Source organism: Cololabis saira, chromosome 12 (assembly GCF_033807715.1).
Source record: "Cololabis saira isolate AMF1-May2022 chromosome 12, fColSai1.1, whole genome shotgun sequence".
Classification (NCBI taxonomy): Eukaryota; Metazoa; Chordata; class Actinopteri; order Beloniformes; family Belonidae; genus Cololabis; species Cololabis saira.
In genome coordinates, this window is record NC_084598.1 from 3,270,760 (window position 1) to 3,287,781 (window position 17,022).

The following is a 17,022-nucleotide window of genomic DNA, read 5'->3' on the forward strand; positions in this document are numbered from 1 at the left end:
ATATATATGATCTTCCTGTCCCACATATAGACTCACTTGAATTTACAAAAAATACTAGTTATTTGGGATTTTGCTGTTGTTGTTTTAAGCGTCAAAATGTCATGTGGTGCGACCGTCCGACCAGGACTCTGGTTTTGAAATCACTCTAAATGTATTTAAATCAATCTTCTTCTATCTGGCATGATTTCAGAACTGTCTTGCAGTGTGTAAGATTGCAACACATTTGTATTTATATTTCCATCATAATATACAAAGTTTGACTGATGTCCATTTTATGAAATATCATGTGGCGCGACCATTAAAATAACCACTTTTGTATAAAACTGAAGGCTTTTAATATGAATCATGGTTGCACCACATTACTTTTTTAAGGCTAGTGCCAATTCAGCTTGACAAAAATCACTTAATTTAAAAGTTTTATATGAATTTATGTGTACACAATATTGTTAATGTTTGAACTACTGCAACAGATATTCTGTTTTTTATTATTTTAAAACTGACCTGTTGAAAATCCTTATTCGTCATTGACCCTTATACTGCCAATGCACACTATATTTGACTTTCTCAAAGTTAGCTGCATTTATCGACATGCACTTCAGGGAAACTATAAAAGGCTCAAACAATAAATATGTTGAAAAGGTCCAGCCCCCAAAGAGAAGTGAACTGTGAGGTGGAGAGTATTTGAGGTGGTGGTCCTGCTGAGAGGGAAATGTTCCGTCTGCAGCGGCAGGGCCATTAGTGCACAGAGATGAGCAAGAAATCAATGAGCAGTTGTTCACCGGAGACCCCTGTCCAGGTGAAGCATCCGCTCGCTGGAGATACTAAGTGCAGAGATACGTGTGTAAAAAACAGCCCCAATAATAGACGGCAACAAGCAAAACAGGCACTTTATTGAAAAATCTATTTGGAGAGCAACTCGGCTTTTAGAAAGACGTTGATAATTGACCTAATGGCTGTAAAATTGATGTTTACTTCCAAGATTCAGAGCAAAGACTTGAAAATATAAGTTTGAAAAGCTGCACAGACCAAATGTGGGGGAGTAGACGCGCACGGCGCGCTGCTGCCCCCTACTGGACAACACTAGGAACAAGCAGGAGACCCACACATTCAGCTTCAACTTGTGTTCATTTGCAAACCTTATTCCGAGGCTTTTGCTCAAGTTAAAACTCACTTTCCATGTTTGATTTATCTCATTATTACATTTTGATGGATCAAAAATGACAAATAAGTCAGTGTGAATGAGAGATATCACAGGGATTAGCTTTTAAATGACTGAGGAACATGACGAGGCCGTGGATGAAACGCTTGTGCAGCTAAAAAAATTAGTTTTTCTTCCAAAATCTTACAGCTGAAACAATGAAGATTAATAGCATGGACTGCGTTTCCAGCATCAATAACCCTTTTAAAACCCGAATATTAGCAATAACCCGGTTTTGCACGGCCATGTAAACACCAATTACCCCTTTGAATAACCCGAATTTGCTCATATTCCGGTTTTTAAAACCCAAATATGACCCCTGGGTTACTCCTTTTAAAACCTGAATATTGGGTCATGTAAACACCAAACGGAATATCCCCATCAAACGGAACAGGAATTTGTTTTCTGCTCATGTTCTGTTCACAAGGAATCCTGGTCTTTTGAGTCCAGGAAGTTCTTATAAACACGGAGAAACCAAGACCAGGAGGAGACTAATCACTTCATAAATGGAATGAAGGATATGAACATTTCTGCATTTGTAGACGCTAGAAAGTACCGGGATAGAAGATTTACAAGAAGGAGAGAGAAAAGTTACGCTAAGCAGCATTTGTTTTGAATTTGGATACAGGAAGAAGAAGCAGAAATGATGGGAATTGTGTCATCACGTTCTCCGTGCGTCGCTGGTTTGATCCAGATATCCTGAATGATTAATTACCATGTAAACGGAATATTCTGAATGTTTCAGTAACCGGAATATTAGCAATAACTAGTGATGCACCGAAATGAAAATTTGTGGCCGAAACTGAAAATAATAATAAACACTTGGCCGAATACCGAACAATACTGAACATGGTTCTTCAGCAGTTTTTCATTTATTTTGCCAATTTTTTCACCATTGCATAAATCAAATACATTTGATTTAGGCTTTTCAAAGAAAAAAATCTTTTACAAAATTACAAAGTAGAAAATATTTATTGAACATAAAAAAATGAAAATTTTTTAATTTCCAGCATTACGTTGTTTTGGTTCCACCTCCTGGTGAATGTTGGTAAAATTCTTATGGGGTTAGTTTTTGGTTGGTCAACGATTTATGTTTGTGGTGCAAACGTTACGGAGCGGCCAGTCTATTTCCTTATTTTACAACGCCGTTATTAATTGTTCGGTTTTTTTCCCACTTATTCCACCGAACACCGAAAGTGTTTTTTTGCCATTTTCGGCCGAACAATTTCGGTTACTGAACAATCGGTGCATCACTAGCAATAACCCGAGTTTTGACTGCATGTAAACGTAGTCCTTGTTCCATGAGTCTTCCTTCACGTCACCAGGTTGTTTCTGCTAGAGAAATATGTTCTAGCTGCAGCTGAATGTGTCCAGTCCCAGCCCCGTCAGGGCGGGAGTCCTGCTAGTGTGTGTGAGTAGAGTGTGTGAGGGGGGAGCTGCTCCCCGGCGCTGGGGGGGGGCTGGGCCGACACGAGGAGGGGAACCCCGTGGATCAGCAGGTTCTGGCTGCCCAGGCTGATGTTGGGCAGCAGCAGAGCTCCGTCCCGGCCCTGCAGGCCCCCCGGCTCCCCCCCCGGCCCCCCCGCCAGGGCCGGCTCCCCCTCCGTCACCACCGTCACCTCCGCGCCCCCCCCCTGGATCAGGCTGCTGATGCCGTCCAGGTCGGAGCAGGTGGTGATGAAGGTGGTGCCCCCGGGGGTGCCGTCGTCCCCGGGGCTGAGCTGCGTCAGCAGCACCGTGTGGGGCTCCAGGGGGGCCGGGGGGGCCAGCAGGTTCACCTGCTGCAGGACGGAGTTCACCACCATGTCCTGGTTCTCTGCGCTGAGCAGCAGCACGCTGCTCTTCCCCCCGTCCCCCCCAGGGAGCAGCCCGCTGCGCTGGCCCAGCGGGTGAGACACGATGATCTTGAGCTGGGCGTTCCCGTACGGAGCCACGGAGCCCGAGGGAACGGGAAGCTCCAGCTGGGCGTTGCCGGGGGCAACGGCGAGGGGAAGCACGCTGACGCCGGGCTCCCCCGGGCTGAGCTGCAGCTGCAGGACGCCCTGCGTGTCCCGGTGCTGCTTCCTGTGGCTCCGCAGCGAGTCCTCCCGCACGAACGAGGCGTCGCAGGAGTCGCAGCAGAACGCCCGGGCCGCGTCCAGCTTGGCCCGGTACCGGGAGCTGAGCGGTTTGGGGGGGTCGCCCCCCGCGGGCTTCCTCCCGCCCCGGCCCTTCCTGCCCCCGCCCCCGCCGCTCTTCTCCGGCCTGTCCGAGTGGCTCTTCTTCTTGTGGATGACCAGGTTGCTGAGCTGCTTGGAGGAGAAGCTGCAGAAGTCGCACTTGAAGGGCCGTTCCTCCGAGTGGATGCGCTCGTGCACCTTGAGCGCCCCCTTGCTGGAGCAGGAGTAGGTGCAGCTGGAGCACTGGATGGGCTGGGCCGGCTGGTGCTGGCGCTGGTGCTGCCGCAGCGCCGTCTTGCTGGCGCAGCGGAAGTCGCATTGGCCGCACGGGAGGGAGTTCTCCGTGCTGTGCTTGATCTGCACGTGGGACTTCAGGTTGCCCTTCATGGCGCAGCGGTACTCGCAGAAGTCGCACTTGTACGGCTTCTCCCCGGAGTGGATCCGGACGTGCCGCTTCAGGTCCGAGTTGATCTTGAACTTGGCGTCGCACTGCTGGCACTGGAACGGTGCGTCTCCTGGGGAGAGGAGGAACAGAACAACTCAGGAGAGGAGGACAGGGTTCTCAATGCAGACAATGCAGAATACAACCAACGCTGGAGGGTTATGGTGCTTTTCCACTAGTACCTACTCAGCCCAACTCGCCTCGGTTTGGTTCTTCTCCTCTAGGGGTCTAACGTGCAGAGTAGATACTTTTCTGTATCTATTCTGCCGAGGTTCTAAGCTGCTGAGTCGGCTGTATCTGACATCATCACAATACATGCTACTGATTGGTCGGGGGGTTGGAGTCAGACGTCTGAGTCAGGATGTGACATCAGAGAAAGAGAGACTCGAGGCTTACAATATATCGTGCCACAAAATTTCTCGATACAAAAACGTCACGATACGTGTCGTGGAGGTGACAAACTGTATCGTGATATTGGGTTATTAATATTAATCTATTGTGTTGACTAGTAACGACCGCGCCTCGACCCGCGGATCAAAATCTTCCTCCTCAGAAGAAACTAGTACCGTTTTGGTCCCGATCACGGGACTCTTGCAGGGTTTAGAGCTCTGAACTTTTACTGATGTAAGGCTGGTGTAGAGTTAAGCCTTACCTTATTAAATTAAACCTTTTTGGGGTGGTGAGTAGGATAAACACGGGGAAACTTCTGCTGAGTTCCAGTGTACTTTAATGTCCCTCAACAGTGTAGGATTTTAGAACATCAACACAGCACCTAGTGCCGTACTGTGGCGTATCACTCCGCCCAATCTAAAACAGACTAATCACTACAGATAAACTGACTAGTGTCATTATAGTCCCTGATTTACATCACAATATAAAGAATATATTTATAAAATAATCAACCCTGAATTACCAAAATAACCTTCTTAACTAAAATAAATCTCCTCTTACACTTATAAGGTGAGCATGAATCAATCTTTTTTATGATGTCAAATTGTATGTATTTATTTACTTTCATTTATTTATTTAATTTTAGTTGTAAAATTTCTGGAAAAGAAAAAAGTCAAATCATACATGAGAGAAACTATTCAGTTTGTGTCTAAATATTTGTACTTGTATGAAACTGAAGATCATAATGCAAACCTGACATTTACTTTTAGTTCAGTTTGTGGAAAATGGTTGGCCTGGCTTTCTCTTTAAAACTTAAACAGTTATAAAGAATTACAAACTGTAACAATAGTGCAAATGCGCAGTATTGTTTTGTATTTTGTGTCTTTCAAATAAGACATTTTTTTTCAGTCATATGTTCCTCATTCAAGGTTGTTAAAAAAATACTGCTATAATATCGTATCGTTATCGTGACCTCAATATCGTGTATCGTACCGTATCGTGAGATTAGTGTATCGTTACACCCCTAGTGAGCAGGTACTGGTGTAAAAGCGTCTTTAGTTACCGGTGTGCGAGCGCAGGTGCACGGTGAGCTGGCTGGAGTTGCGGCTGGCGTAGGGGCAGATCTGACACTTGAACGGCCGCTCGTCGTAGTGGATGCGCAGGTGCTTCTTCAGGCTGCTGCTGTCGGCGGCGGCGTACGGGCAGTGCTTGCACTTGTGCGGCCTCTCCCCCGTGTGGGAGCGGCTGTGCACGTTCAGCTTGTCCCGGCGGCTGAAGCGCTTGTGGCACAGCTCACACTCAAACGGCTTCTCGCCTGGTCAGTGGAGAGGAAAACAGTTCTGTTAATAGGGCTTGGTCACCAAGGTGCATTCTGGGACGCGGCGGCCATTTCCGATGCCTCGCGAGTGTAAACACACAGCAGTGTAGTAGCAGTGTGGTAGCACGCAACGCAAAAAAAAGAAATGTTAAAATGTCGGAAAGGAGCTGGTATTTACCGGGATACCTTAAACAAGGAAGCCAGGGACCGGTATTTGGAGAAAATAGTGATAATTAACGGAAAAGATCGCTAATGGTGTAACTTTTCACCGCTTTCCTGCTCGGAGTCAGAACCACGGAGGCCGGCCAAGTATCTGAGATAACAGAGTAAAAGAGTAAAAGAGTCGTCTGCGCTTGGATCGCGGCTGTAAGACAACCAAACATAACCTTCCACAGTACCCCGATGTCGATGAGAGTCTGCTCCCTGCATTTCCATTCTGGTAAGTTAAAGATAGTGTACGGTTATCTTTTTATACATTGTCTCTCCTTCAACCGTGACACCACACACACACATAGCAGCGCGCACACAAACACACGTAAAGGCAGTCACAAGGCTAACACTATCTAACTTACATCATGACATGTAAGAAATCAAAGAGTCATTACAGGTGCCATGTCATGATTAGGAGTGTCACGTCTATGTAATACATAGTGTTAGCCTTGTGACTTTCTGTACGTGTGCGCGCTGCTATGTGTGTGTGTGGTGTCACGGTTGAAGGAGAGACAATGTATAAAAAGATAACCGTACACTATCTTTAACTTACCAGAATGGAAATGCAGGGAGCAGACTCTCATGGAAATCGGGACAAATATTAATGTCCATGGACCACTGGTTCTTGGTAACTGTACCAAATATTAATGTCCATGGACCACTGGTTCTGGGTAACTGTACCAAATATGAATGTCCATGGACCACTGGTTCTTGGTAACTGTACCAAATATTAATGTCCATGGACCACTGGTTCTTGGGGTAACTGTACCAAATATTAATGTCCATGGACCACTGGTTCTTGGTAACTGTACCAAATATTAATGTCCATGGACCACTGGTTCTTGGTAACTGTACCAAATATTAATGTCCATGGACCACTGGTTGTTGGTAACTGTACCAAATATTAATGTCCATGGACCACTGGTTCTTGGTAACTGTACCAAATATTAATGTGCATGGACCACTGGTTGTTGGTAACTGTACCAAATATTAATGTCCATGGACCACTGGTTCTTGGTAACTGTACCAAATATTAATGTCCATGGACCACTGGTTCTTGGGGTAACTGTACCAAATATTAATGTCCATGGACCACTGGTTCTTGGTAACTGTACCAAATATTAATGTCCATGGACCACTGGTTCTTGGGGTAACTGTACCAAATATTAATGTCCATGGACCACTGGTTCTTGGGGTAACTGTACCAAATATTAATGTCCATGGACCACTGGTTGTTGGTAACTGTACCAAATATTAATGTCCATGGACCACTGGTTCTTGGTAACTGTACCAAATATTAATGTGCATGGACCACTGGTTGTTGGTAACTGTACCAAATATTAATGTCCATGGACCACTGGTTCTTGGTAACTGTACCAAATATTAATGTCCATGGACCACTGGTTCTTGGTAACTGTACCAAATATTAATATCCCTGGACCACTGGTTCTTGGTAACTGTACCAAATATTAATGTCCATGGACCACTGGTTCTTGGGGTAACTGTACCAAATATTAATATCCCTGGACCACTGGTTCTTGGTAACTGTACCAAATATTAATATCCATGGACCACTGGTTCTTGGTAACTGTACCAAATATTAATGTCCATGGACCACTGGTTCTTGGGGTAACTGTACCAAATATTAATGTCCATGGACCACTGGTTCTTGGTAACTGTACCAAATATTAATGTCCATGGACCACTGGTTCTTGGTAACTGTACCAAATATTAATGTCCATGGACCACTGGTTCTTGGTAACTGTACCAAATATTAATGTCCATGGACCACTAGTTCATGGGGTAACTGTACCAAATATTAATGTCCATGGACCACTGGTTCTTGGGGTAACTGTACCAAATATTAATGTCCATGGACCACTGGTTCTTGGTAACTGTACCAAATATTAATGTCCATGGACCACTGGTTCTTGGGGTAACTGTACGGGTCACTGTCAAGTCCAACTGACTTTAATTTAAGCTGATAATTAGCTGTTATCCTGTCTTCTCCACTAGTTGCTGATGTTTTACCACTCAGTGAGAGTAAAGGGGCTGGTCCAGTGGGGAAGTGACGTCAATGCAGACCCTCTACTAGGAGAGGTGCTACATGGTGGTCAACGCTGCGCTAGCCCCACCCTTCTTTCTGATGTGTTGCCGTCGTCACATTAAAACATGGGACAAGATTTTTCATGAAAAAGGCTAAATGTTTCACTTTCAACATCTTATTGCAAATCACTGCATCCTGTTTTGCTTTTATCCTACACACAAGCTGTGTGTGTGTGTGTGTGTGTGTGTGTGTGTGTGTGTGTGTGTGTGTGTGTGTGTGTGTGTGTGTGTGTGTGTGTGTGTGTCGTACCGGTGTGAGTTTTGAGATGCCTCTCCATGTGTTTCTGGCCATACTGCGTCTTAAAAGTGCAACCTGAAGATGAAGAGAGACATTTTTGACAAAGTGCTTTTTGTGGAAAGGCTGATTCTAATGGCGTTTTTACACCAGTATCTACTCAGCTCGACTCGACTTTGCGCTTCTCCACTAGGGGTCTAACGTGCCGAGTAGATACTTTTCTGTAACTATTCTGCGGAGGTTCTAAGCGGCTGAGTCGGCTGTATCTGACATCATCACACTACAGACCACCGATTGGTCGGGGGGTTGGAGTCAGAAGTCTGAGTCAGGAGGAGGAAATCAGAGAAAGAGACTCTGACGGATTCTGGTTCAATTTATTCAACAGGCAACGGCAGCAAAAGTCTGTTTCATGATCCAACTCTGAGGGTCAGATGTTCATAAACCTGGTGCTGAGGAGAGAATTAAAAAGGGATCTAGACGGTGATAAGGAACGACCAGATCTACCAGGAGCTCTGTCTCTTCATAGCTACTCACGGCTCCAGCTGACTTTTCAGCAGCGCAGAGACAACCTAACAAAAAAAAACTGTCCCCGCTTGAATCTTCTCTCACTCTAATTTTTTAACTTTATATCGAACAAAAGCCACAGACCCAGCAGCACATCTATCATCTCCTCCAGGTTCTACATCTTTAGTGTTGTCTTCTTCCTTTAGATTCACAATCAAATACGTCACAGCAGCTTCTCCAACCTCCTACTTCTGATCTGGGTGTTGAAAAGAAACGAGGACGAGTCGAGTCGGGCTGAGTAGGTACTAGTGCAGGGGTCGGCAACCCGCGGCTCTAGAGCCGCATGCGGCTCTTTAGCGCCGCCCTAGTGGCTCATGGAGCATTTTCAAAAATGCTTGAACTTTTTTCCCCCTTTTTTTCCTTCTTTTTTTTGTTTTTTTCTCTTTTTTCCTTCCTTTTTCCTTTCCTTTTTAATCTCGACATTTCAACTTTTTTCTCAACATTTCGACTTTTTTCTCAACATTTCAACTTTTTTCTCGACATTTCGAATTTTTTCTCGACATTTCGACTTTTTCCTCAAAATTTGGACTTTTTTCTCGACATTTCGACTTTTTTCTCAAGATTGTACTTCAACATTAATCTTGACATTTCGACTTTTTTCTCGAAATTTATACTTTTTCTCGACATTTTTCTCGAAGTCCATAATGAAAAAAAAAAAACTTTTCATTTTTTGCGGCTCCAGACATATTAGTTTTTTGTGTTTTTGGTCCAATATGGCTCTTTCAACATTTTGGGTTGCCGACCCCTGTACTAGTGGAAAAGTGCCATAAGTTGACGGAATGATGAGGTTGGAGGTTGGAGGTTTGGGGGTTTAGGGTTTGGGGGTTTGGGGGTTGGGGCAGTGTTGCACCTGAAAAGCAGCAGGAGTGTCTCTTGGAGGGCGGCGCGGGCCGGGCCCTCCTGGGGGGGGCTCTCTGGGCCTTGCTCAGGCCCCTCTTGGGGCCCCTCATGGTGGCCCCCCCCACGCAGCCCTGGTCCTCCAACACCACCCCGGCACTGGACTCTGGAGAGAGAGAGGGAGGTTAGTGTCTGCTCCGATCACTGGACCTGACTGTAACGGTGGCCGAGACCCGCCATTGCTGAAAATAAAAGTAACGATTCAAACAGAAACAAACGCTGCTGCAAATAAAATAAACGCTGCAAATAAAAAACAAATGCCGCTGCAAATAAAATAAACGCTGCAAATAAAAAAAAGGCTCCAAATATAAAGAAACCCCGCTGCAAATAAAATAAACGCCGCTGCAAATTTAAAAAAAAACGACGCAAATAAAAAAAGCCACAACGGAAGTGAATTACCGGGGACTATTTTTGCTGATGCACCGGTGTTTTTTACGTGAGAGGAGAAGAAGAAGACGAAGAGGACGTAAGTGAAAAGGAAGAAATAAGAAAAGCGAGGAATAAGAAGAACAACGAACGAGAAAATAAGTGAAAAGGTTAGTGTTAGTGTTACTTGTAACACTCTGGCTGCGTCTGAAACGGCATACTTCCACCCTAATGAGTGTGCAAGATTTTTTAGTGCGTCTGAAACATTAGTACGTACTGAATAGTATGTACTATCCATACTGATTCTGGAGACATTTTTTAGTGTGGATTGATGGACACTAGCTAAGCAGAAACTTCCCACAATGCAATGCAGCGGTGTTTGGTTGCTAAGGGATATGACATATACATATGTCAAAAGTATAATAAGTATAATAATATTATTATACAATATTAATATTATAATATTATATAATATCATCTTTATTCGGCCAGGATAAACGGGAAAGAGCGGAGCGGATCTGCTACTGCTGCTGTGACACGTCACTTCCTCCCAACGGCAGGAAGTGACGTGTGCGCTCTTAATAGTACGTCCAAATTAATGCACACTACTGATATTTACTCAAAAGTGTGCCGAACTTAAGTATACTTTTTAGTATATACTGTTTAGTATGGCATTTCAGACGCACCGTCTCATAAAAACACCGGTGCATCGGCAAAAATAGTCCCCGGTAATTCACTTCCGTTGTGGCTTTTTCATTTGCGTCGTGTTTTTATTTTATTTGCAGCGGGGTTTCTTTATATTTTCAGCGTTTCTTTTATTTGCAGCGGCGTTTGTTTCTGTTTGCAGCGTTACTTTTATTTTCAGCAATGGCGGGTCTCGGCCACCGTAGATTCGCGTACCCGCGAGGTTGGCCGGCGGGGGTCCCGGGGGGGCCTCGGGGGGGCCCGGCAGCCCCGGCGGCCCCGCCGGCGGGGCGGGGGCCTTGGGGCCGCAGCAGCGGCCCTGCTTGTGCTGCAGGAACAGCTGGTACTGGTGGAACTGCTGCCGGCAGAACCCGCAGATGTGCAGGTCCGGGCTCTGATCCGGGCTCTGCTCCGGGCTCAGCTCCAGCCCTGGGGGGGGGGACACACCAACACAGCAGCTCAGTGGGATCAACACAGACCACAGGACAGACCACAGGACAGACCACAGGACAGACCACAGGACAGCCCCAGGGAGACCCGGGTCCGGCCATGTCCACCTTACCCTCCATCGCTGCCATGTCCGAGCTGCTTCTGCTGGGGATCAGCTCATTCTCAGCTCCTCTGTGTGCACATCACGTCCACATTTGGCGTTAGACTACGCTCGATGAATCACAAATGGAGCCAGGAGACCAATCCCTCACTTCAGCGTGGGAAATGAAGCACATTTCACTGATCAGTTTCAGAAACAGTTCACTCCTGACTGCACCAGCGCAGGAGGGCTTTACGGCAACCTGTTCCCGTTTACGGCAGGAGTAAACAATGACGTCACATGATGCGTTTATGGTCATAGGAAAATTCGGTAGCGGTAAAAGCCTGAACTCCTTGTATTAAAAAAATAACTTGATCAATATACAGGACTGTCTCAGAAAATTAGAATATTGTGATAAGGTTCTTTATTTTCTGTAATGCAAAAATGTCATACATTCTGGATTCATTACAAATCAACTGAAATATTGCAAGCCTTTAATTATTTTAATATTGCTGATCATGGCTTACAGTTTAAGAAAACTCAAATATCCTATCTCAAAAAATTAGAATATTCTGGGAATCTTAATCTTAAACTGTAAACCATAATCAGCAATATTAAAATAATAAAACCCTTGCAATATTTCAGTTGATTTGTAATGAATCTAGAATGTATGAAATTTTTGTTTTTTTAATTGCATTACAGAAAATAAAGAACTTCACAATTTTCTGAGACAGTCCTGTATAAGGACAATTTACTCATCAAAAAACACAGAGGCACAAAAGACCATCGGCATCTGTAAATCGCTCAATTTGTCTACATGAAACCTACTCTCGCACATTATGTTGTTTTTATTTTTATTTATCCTTTTAATTTACATTCAACTGTCTTGTCCTTTATCTATTCTTTTTTTTATTTCTTTTCAATATGGTGTTCGAATCTCTGTATTTGTAAGTTACCCTTGTTCTTAATTTTTCATTGTATTTAAAGATTTAAATAAAGAATAAAAAAAAATAAAAATAAATTCAGCAGGTGATTCTGCAAATCACTGTGTACCTGCTGGACTCTACTGCCCTTACTTTTTAACAACTTGTGCTTTCTATTATTTTACCTCTTTTCTTATCATTTTATTTCATTTCATGCTTTTAATGTTGATCAAAAGCACTTTGAATTATCTTGTGTTGAATTGTGCTATACAAATAAACTTGCCTTGCATGACAACCAAGTGTTCGTGTTAACTTTGTTCATTCAACTTTACAATCCCCGTTGTTATGTTTAAACACATTCATTTCGACATCTATTCAATTTTCAATAGACAAAATACAAATATAAAAAAACTATTTTTATAGTTGACCAAGCACTCATTAAAAAATGCGACATGGCTCCAAACTGGTGTTAAATCTATTAAAATAAGTAATTAAATTTTTTTTTTGACTAAATGCACTAAGCAAGTAAGAGTGTAAATGTATCAAAACTCTGCTACAAATAGCTGTAAAAAAAAAAAACAGTTGCTAAAGGACCACAAAAACATATACATTTAATCACCAAACTTACACATGGGAAAACCTGGCCCGATGGCTGTATAATCTGGATAATCTTAAACCCCCCATAAATTAAAATGATTCAGTTCAAACATTCTTGAAAAAACTAAAATCCTTTTGGAAAGATTGAAACCAAGGTCCAAACTTTATACGTTCATGTGACCTGACAACAATTATCCATGTTCTGACCAGAATAGAGGACTAAAGTCTCTAGTAGTTTTGATGGCAGGACCGCTTGTAATGAATGATCAGGAAAGAAAAGTTACGTTAAGTTAGAATGTTACGGCTTTATCACCATAAGCAGTACTCGAGTTGTAAAAAAGAATCAGGAGGGATGGTGGATTTGATCATATGGGGACAGATAATTTGTGCTGATTACAAATAATATAATATATTACAAATAATAGCAGTGACCAAAACACCTGCAGAAATACTGCAGGAATGACATAGCAGCAGTTAAATGCAGCCTTCTGTAAGCTTTAAATATCCACTGGGCTTACATCAAATACATCAAAACACAACAATAAAAAACACTTTTCTGAACTTATCAATATGACTCTGTCCTTCACAGGATAAGTAAAATGGATCACTGCAAAAACTCACAATCTTAACAAGAATATTTGTCTTATTTCTAGTTAAAATGTCTCATTTAGTAAAAAAAAATCTCATTACACTTAAAATAAGACTCATCACTGGAAAAAACTACAATTTTCACCTGTTTCAAGTAGATTTTCACTTAAAATAAGTAGAAAAATCTGCCAGTGGAACAAGATTTTTTTGCTTGTAATGAGAAGATAAATCTTGTCCCACTGGTAGATTTTCCTACTTATTTCAAGTGAAAATGTACTTGAAACAGGTAAAAATGGTCAAATAAGTTATTTTTCTGGTGTTATTTTTCTGGTGATGACTCTAAATGTTGAAATAGCAGTAAAACCACATTCATTGATGAAATGACATAAGGGATGGAAAGGAGGGATGGCAGTTTTACAGGGGGGATGATTTGGACCGTTTTTATTTCAGGGGGGGATGCCGTCCCCCCTCATCCCCCCTCATCCCCCCTCATCCCCACTCTACTGGTGATAAGTACTGATTCACTGGCAGTATGTTTGATGAGTCAAGTGAGCATTTCTGTGTTCAAAGAGAACGCCACATTTTTAAACCAACCATGCTACAAATAGCACAAACCTGTGAAAAGAAGAAAAGGCCTTGAAAATGGTTTCCAAACTACATGAACACAGTAGAACACTCAGAGAACAGTCCATTAGCAGTATTAGTTAACTAAAAAGTATCGTACAAGTTTGTGAAACCAAGCAAACCTTCAATTGCAGTTTAACAAATGTAGACGGGGGAAAATCCCCCTCAAACTCAGGATATCAACCCCATCCCGCCCTCTTTACCACCAGAGAGGAGTTCTGGATGGGATTTGCTTCTTTAAACTTTACTTTTACAGCTTTTGTAAACTGTATCTGTGGTTTAAAAGAAATAACTTTAACCTTAGGATTTCCTTTTTCTTGTAATGACTATCTACTGTGTGAGGAACTTCTGCACCAAAAGTAGCATGCATGGTTTAAAATATCCAGTCCAGCTTCAGCTAAAAATAACATTCACTGATTATTTACAGATTTATTCAGTTCAATTCAATTTTGTTCATATAGCTTGACCCCAGATCAGTTATTACATAAACTACGACAGGTTTTCACCCAGGGGGAGAAAACCTTAAAACTTAAGGTCAACAAATATTAACTTTACAATAACTGGACTAAACGTCGGATTCTGGAATATCTAAAGTGTTTATGCATTTTCATCACAACTTCCCAAAATAGCATTTACGCTATCCAAAATACTTTTCTTTATTAAACTCTAATGATGTTTAATTACCCGTGACAAGAATTTATTGTAAAAAAAGTTATACATTCAGTTTTGCAGTTTGCAGTTATTGCTAAAAAAGTTATACATTCAGTTTTGCAGTTTGCAGTTTTCTTGCAAAAAAAAATTGTTTACATTCTCAAAAATTGTTTTGCCATTATTTTTATTTTTATTCATTATTTATTATTTTTTTCAATAAGTTTTTTATTTCTAATGAACTTTATTATCAAAATTTTTCTATATTTGCTTAATTTTGCATATCAGTGTTTTTCTCTGTTTTTTTTCCCAGCAGACTTTCCTCTCTGCTTAAAAAGCATGTAGAAGAGGATGATAGTGTAGAAGAGGATGATAGAGTTATCTGAATGAGACCATTTATTCATTCAATCGTCCAATGAGTGGCTCCTTGTGTACTTTAACTGGGGTTATGATAAATGACATAGAAATAGAGAGTAAATTAAATAACATTTCTTGAAGTCATAATAGACTCATAGCTCAATAGCCACATATACAGCACATTAAAGCTAAAACATCCAAATACATTGTAATATTACACAAAGTCAAACACCTTATTAATCAATCATCACTATACACCTACTGCTCCTTCATACTTCCATATATGAGCTACTGTGTGGACATGTGGGGGGACACGTATAAAACAAACACGGATACAATATTCAAACTTCCAAAAATAGCAATAAGAATTGTAAATAAAGCGGCCTTTAGAGAATCAACAAACCCACTCTTCATCAAACTGAGAACTCTCTCAAATTTAAGGATTTGGTCGACTTCAAAACTATACAAATCATGCACAAAGAGAATCAGCATCAGTTGCCACAAGACATCCAGAAGTTGTTTCAAATAAAAGAAAATAAACACAATCTCAGGGGAATATGTCATTTAAAAAAACGGCATGTAGGAACAAATATCCCAACCCATAGTGTCTCAGTGATGGGAGTTAATCTGTGGAACAACTGCAAAAATGAATGAAATCATGCAAATCACCGAGTAAGTTTAAACAAATCTTTTAAATCAATACTCTTAATCAGAGGTGTATAGTAACAAAGTAGATGTACTTCGTTACACTACTTAAGTAGTTTTTTTTGAGGATTTGTACTTTACTTGCATTTTTTTTTTAATCAGGACTTTTAGTTTTACTTCACTACATTTAAAAGTTAAAAAATATACTTTTACTTCATTACTTTGACATTTGCCACCTTGTTACTCATTACAAATTAAAATAATCAAAGAATTATATTTAGCAAGAAAGAGTTTATTTTTGGTGTTGTATTCTATACCACATTTCATTCACCTCAAAGTGAAATAAAAAAAAACAAGGAAAGGATCATTTTTGGTCGTGTTGCTTATTTTCATGCATACTATAAAATACTTGTACTTTTACTTTTGATACTTGAATATATTTTTTCACAAGATACTTTTGATACTTAAAGCAGCACTATGTAACTTTTCCAGCTTAATCTAATATTTGATCATCATCATTGTGATGGAACATCAACTTCCAACAGGTTTAATGAACCTCTGTCATGGTCTGAGGGGTCTGTATCGCCTTCACTGGCACTATGTAACTTTGAGGAGCATGGTAGGAACCCTTCCACACTACTGGTAAAGCACTACCGCTTTTGTCCAAAGGAGACGCCAAACTCAACAAAAGCTGAAAGTTACATTGTGCTGCTTTAAGTACATTTAATGTGAGCTACCAAAGTGCCTTGCTCAGCTGAACCACCTTTTCTTTCTCTTTTATACTTTTCTTTTGGAGTTCTGTGAAATGAAGAAACTGTAAAAACAGAACATTAGAAGGGGTAGGACTAGAAAAGTTTTTTGAAACTTCATCCTACACCCTTTCAAACAGGAAATATTTTATTATTTTAATATTGCTGATCATGGCTTACAGCTTAAGAAAACTCAAATATCCTATCTCAAAAAATTAGAATATTCTGGGAATCTTAATCTTAAACTGTAAGACATGATCAGCAATATTAAAATAATAAAAGGCTTGCAATATTTCAGTTGATTTGTAATGAATCCAGAATGTATGACATTTTTGTTTTTTTAATTGCATTACAGAAAATAAAGAACTTTATCACAATATTCTAATTTTCTGAGACAGTCCTGTACATCCAAAAACATGTAATAATTGAATGTGAATTGCAATGTCAAATCCTCCTGAAAATGCAAACTAACACTGCTTGATTGTGGAAAGATATTTCATATTTAAGAGCACTTTAAAGAAATAAGGGAGGATGTGTAATCTGCATTAACACTTTAAATGTCTTGCACTTAAGCACTTAGCACTTTAAACATGACGGTCAATTACTGGTATCAATTGTAACATGTTATTATTTCTTATTGATTTTATCTAGCTAAGTCGTGTTTTTAAATGTTGTCTTTCGTCGCTATATCTTGTCTTCCTTGTTTGCTGGTGTCTGATTTTATGTTTCATGTTTGGCATTGATTTGCCGCAGGGACGAATGGTGGAAATCAGTCTATGGCTAAAACCATGCA

General features: G+C 41.3%; 1 protein-coding gene across 1 annotated transcript; it reads right to left on the reverse strand.

Annotated features, from left to right (window-relative positions):
* Positions 1–872: 872 nt before the first annotated feature.
* zfp64 (zinc finger protein 64 homolog (mouse)) lies at positions 873–11,363 on the reverse strand. Its single transcript, XM_061735186.1, has 6 exons — positions 11,132–11,363; positions 10,786–10,998; positions 9,473–9,625; positions 8,074–8,136; positions 5,253–5,504; positions 873–3,872 (listed from the first exon to the last, which is right to left on the reverse strand). Exons 1-6 carry the CDS (start codon positions 11,145–11,147, stop codon positions 2,584–2,586), a joined length of 1,986 nt encoding a protein of 661 aa, XP_061591170.1. The 5' UTR covers positions 11,148–11,363; the 3' UTR covers positions 873–2,583.
* Positions 11,364–17,022: the final 5,659 nt, after the last annotated feature.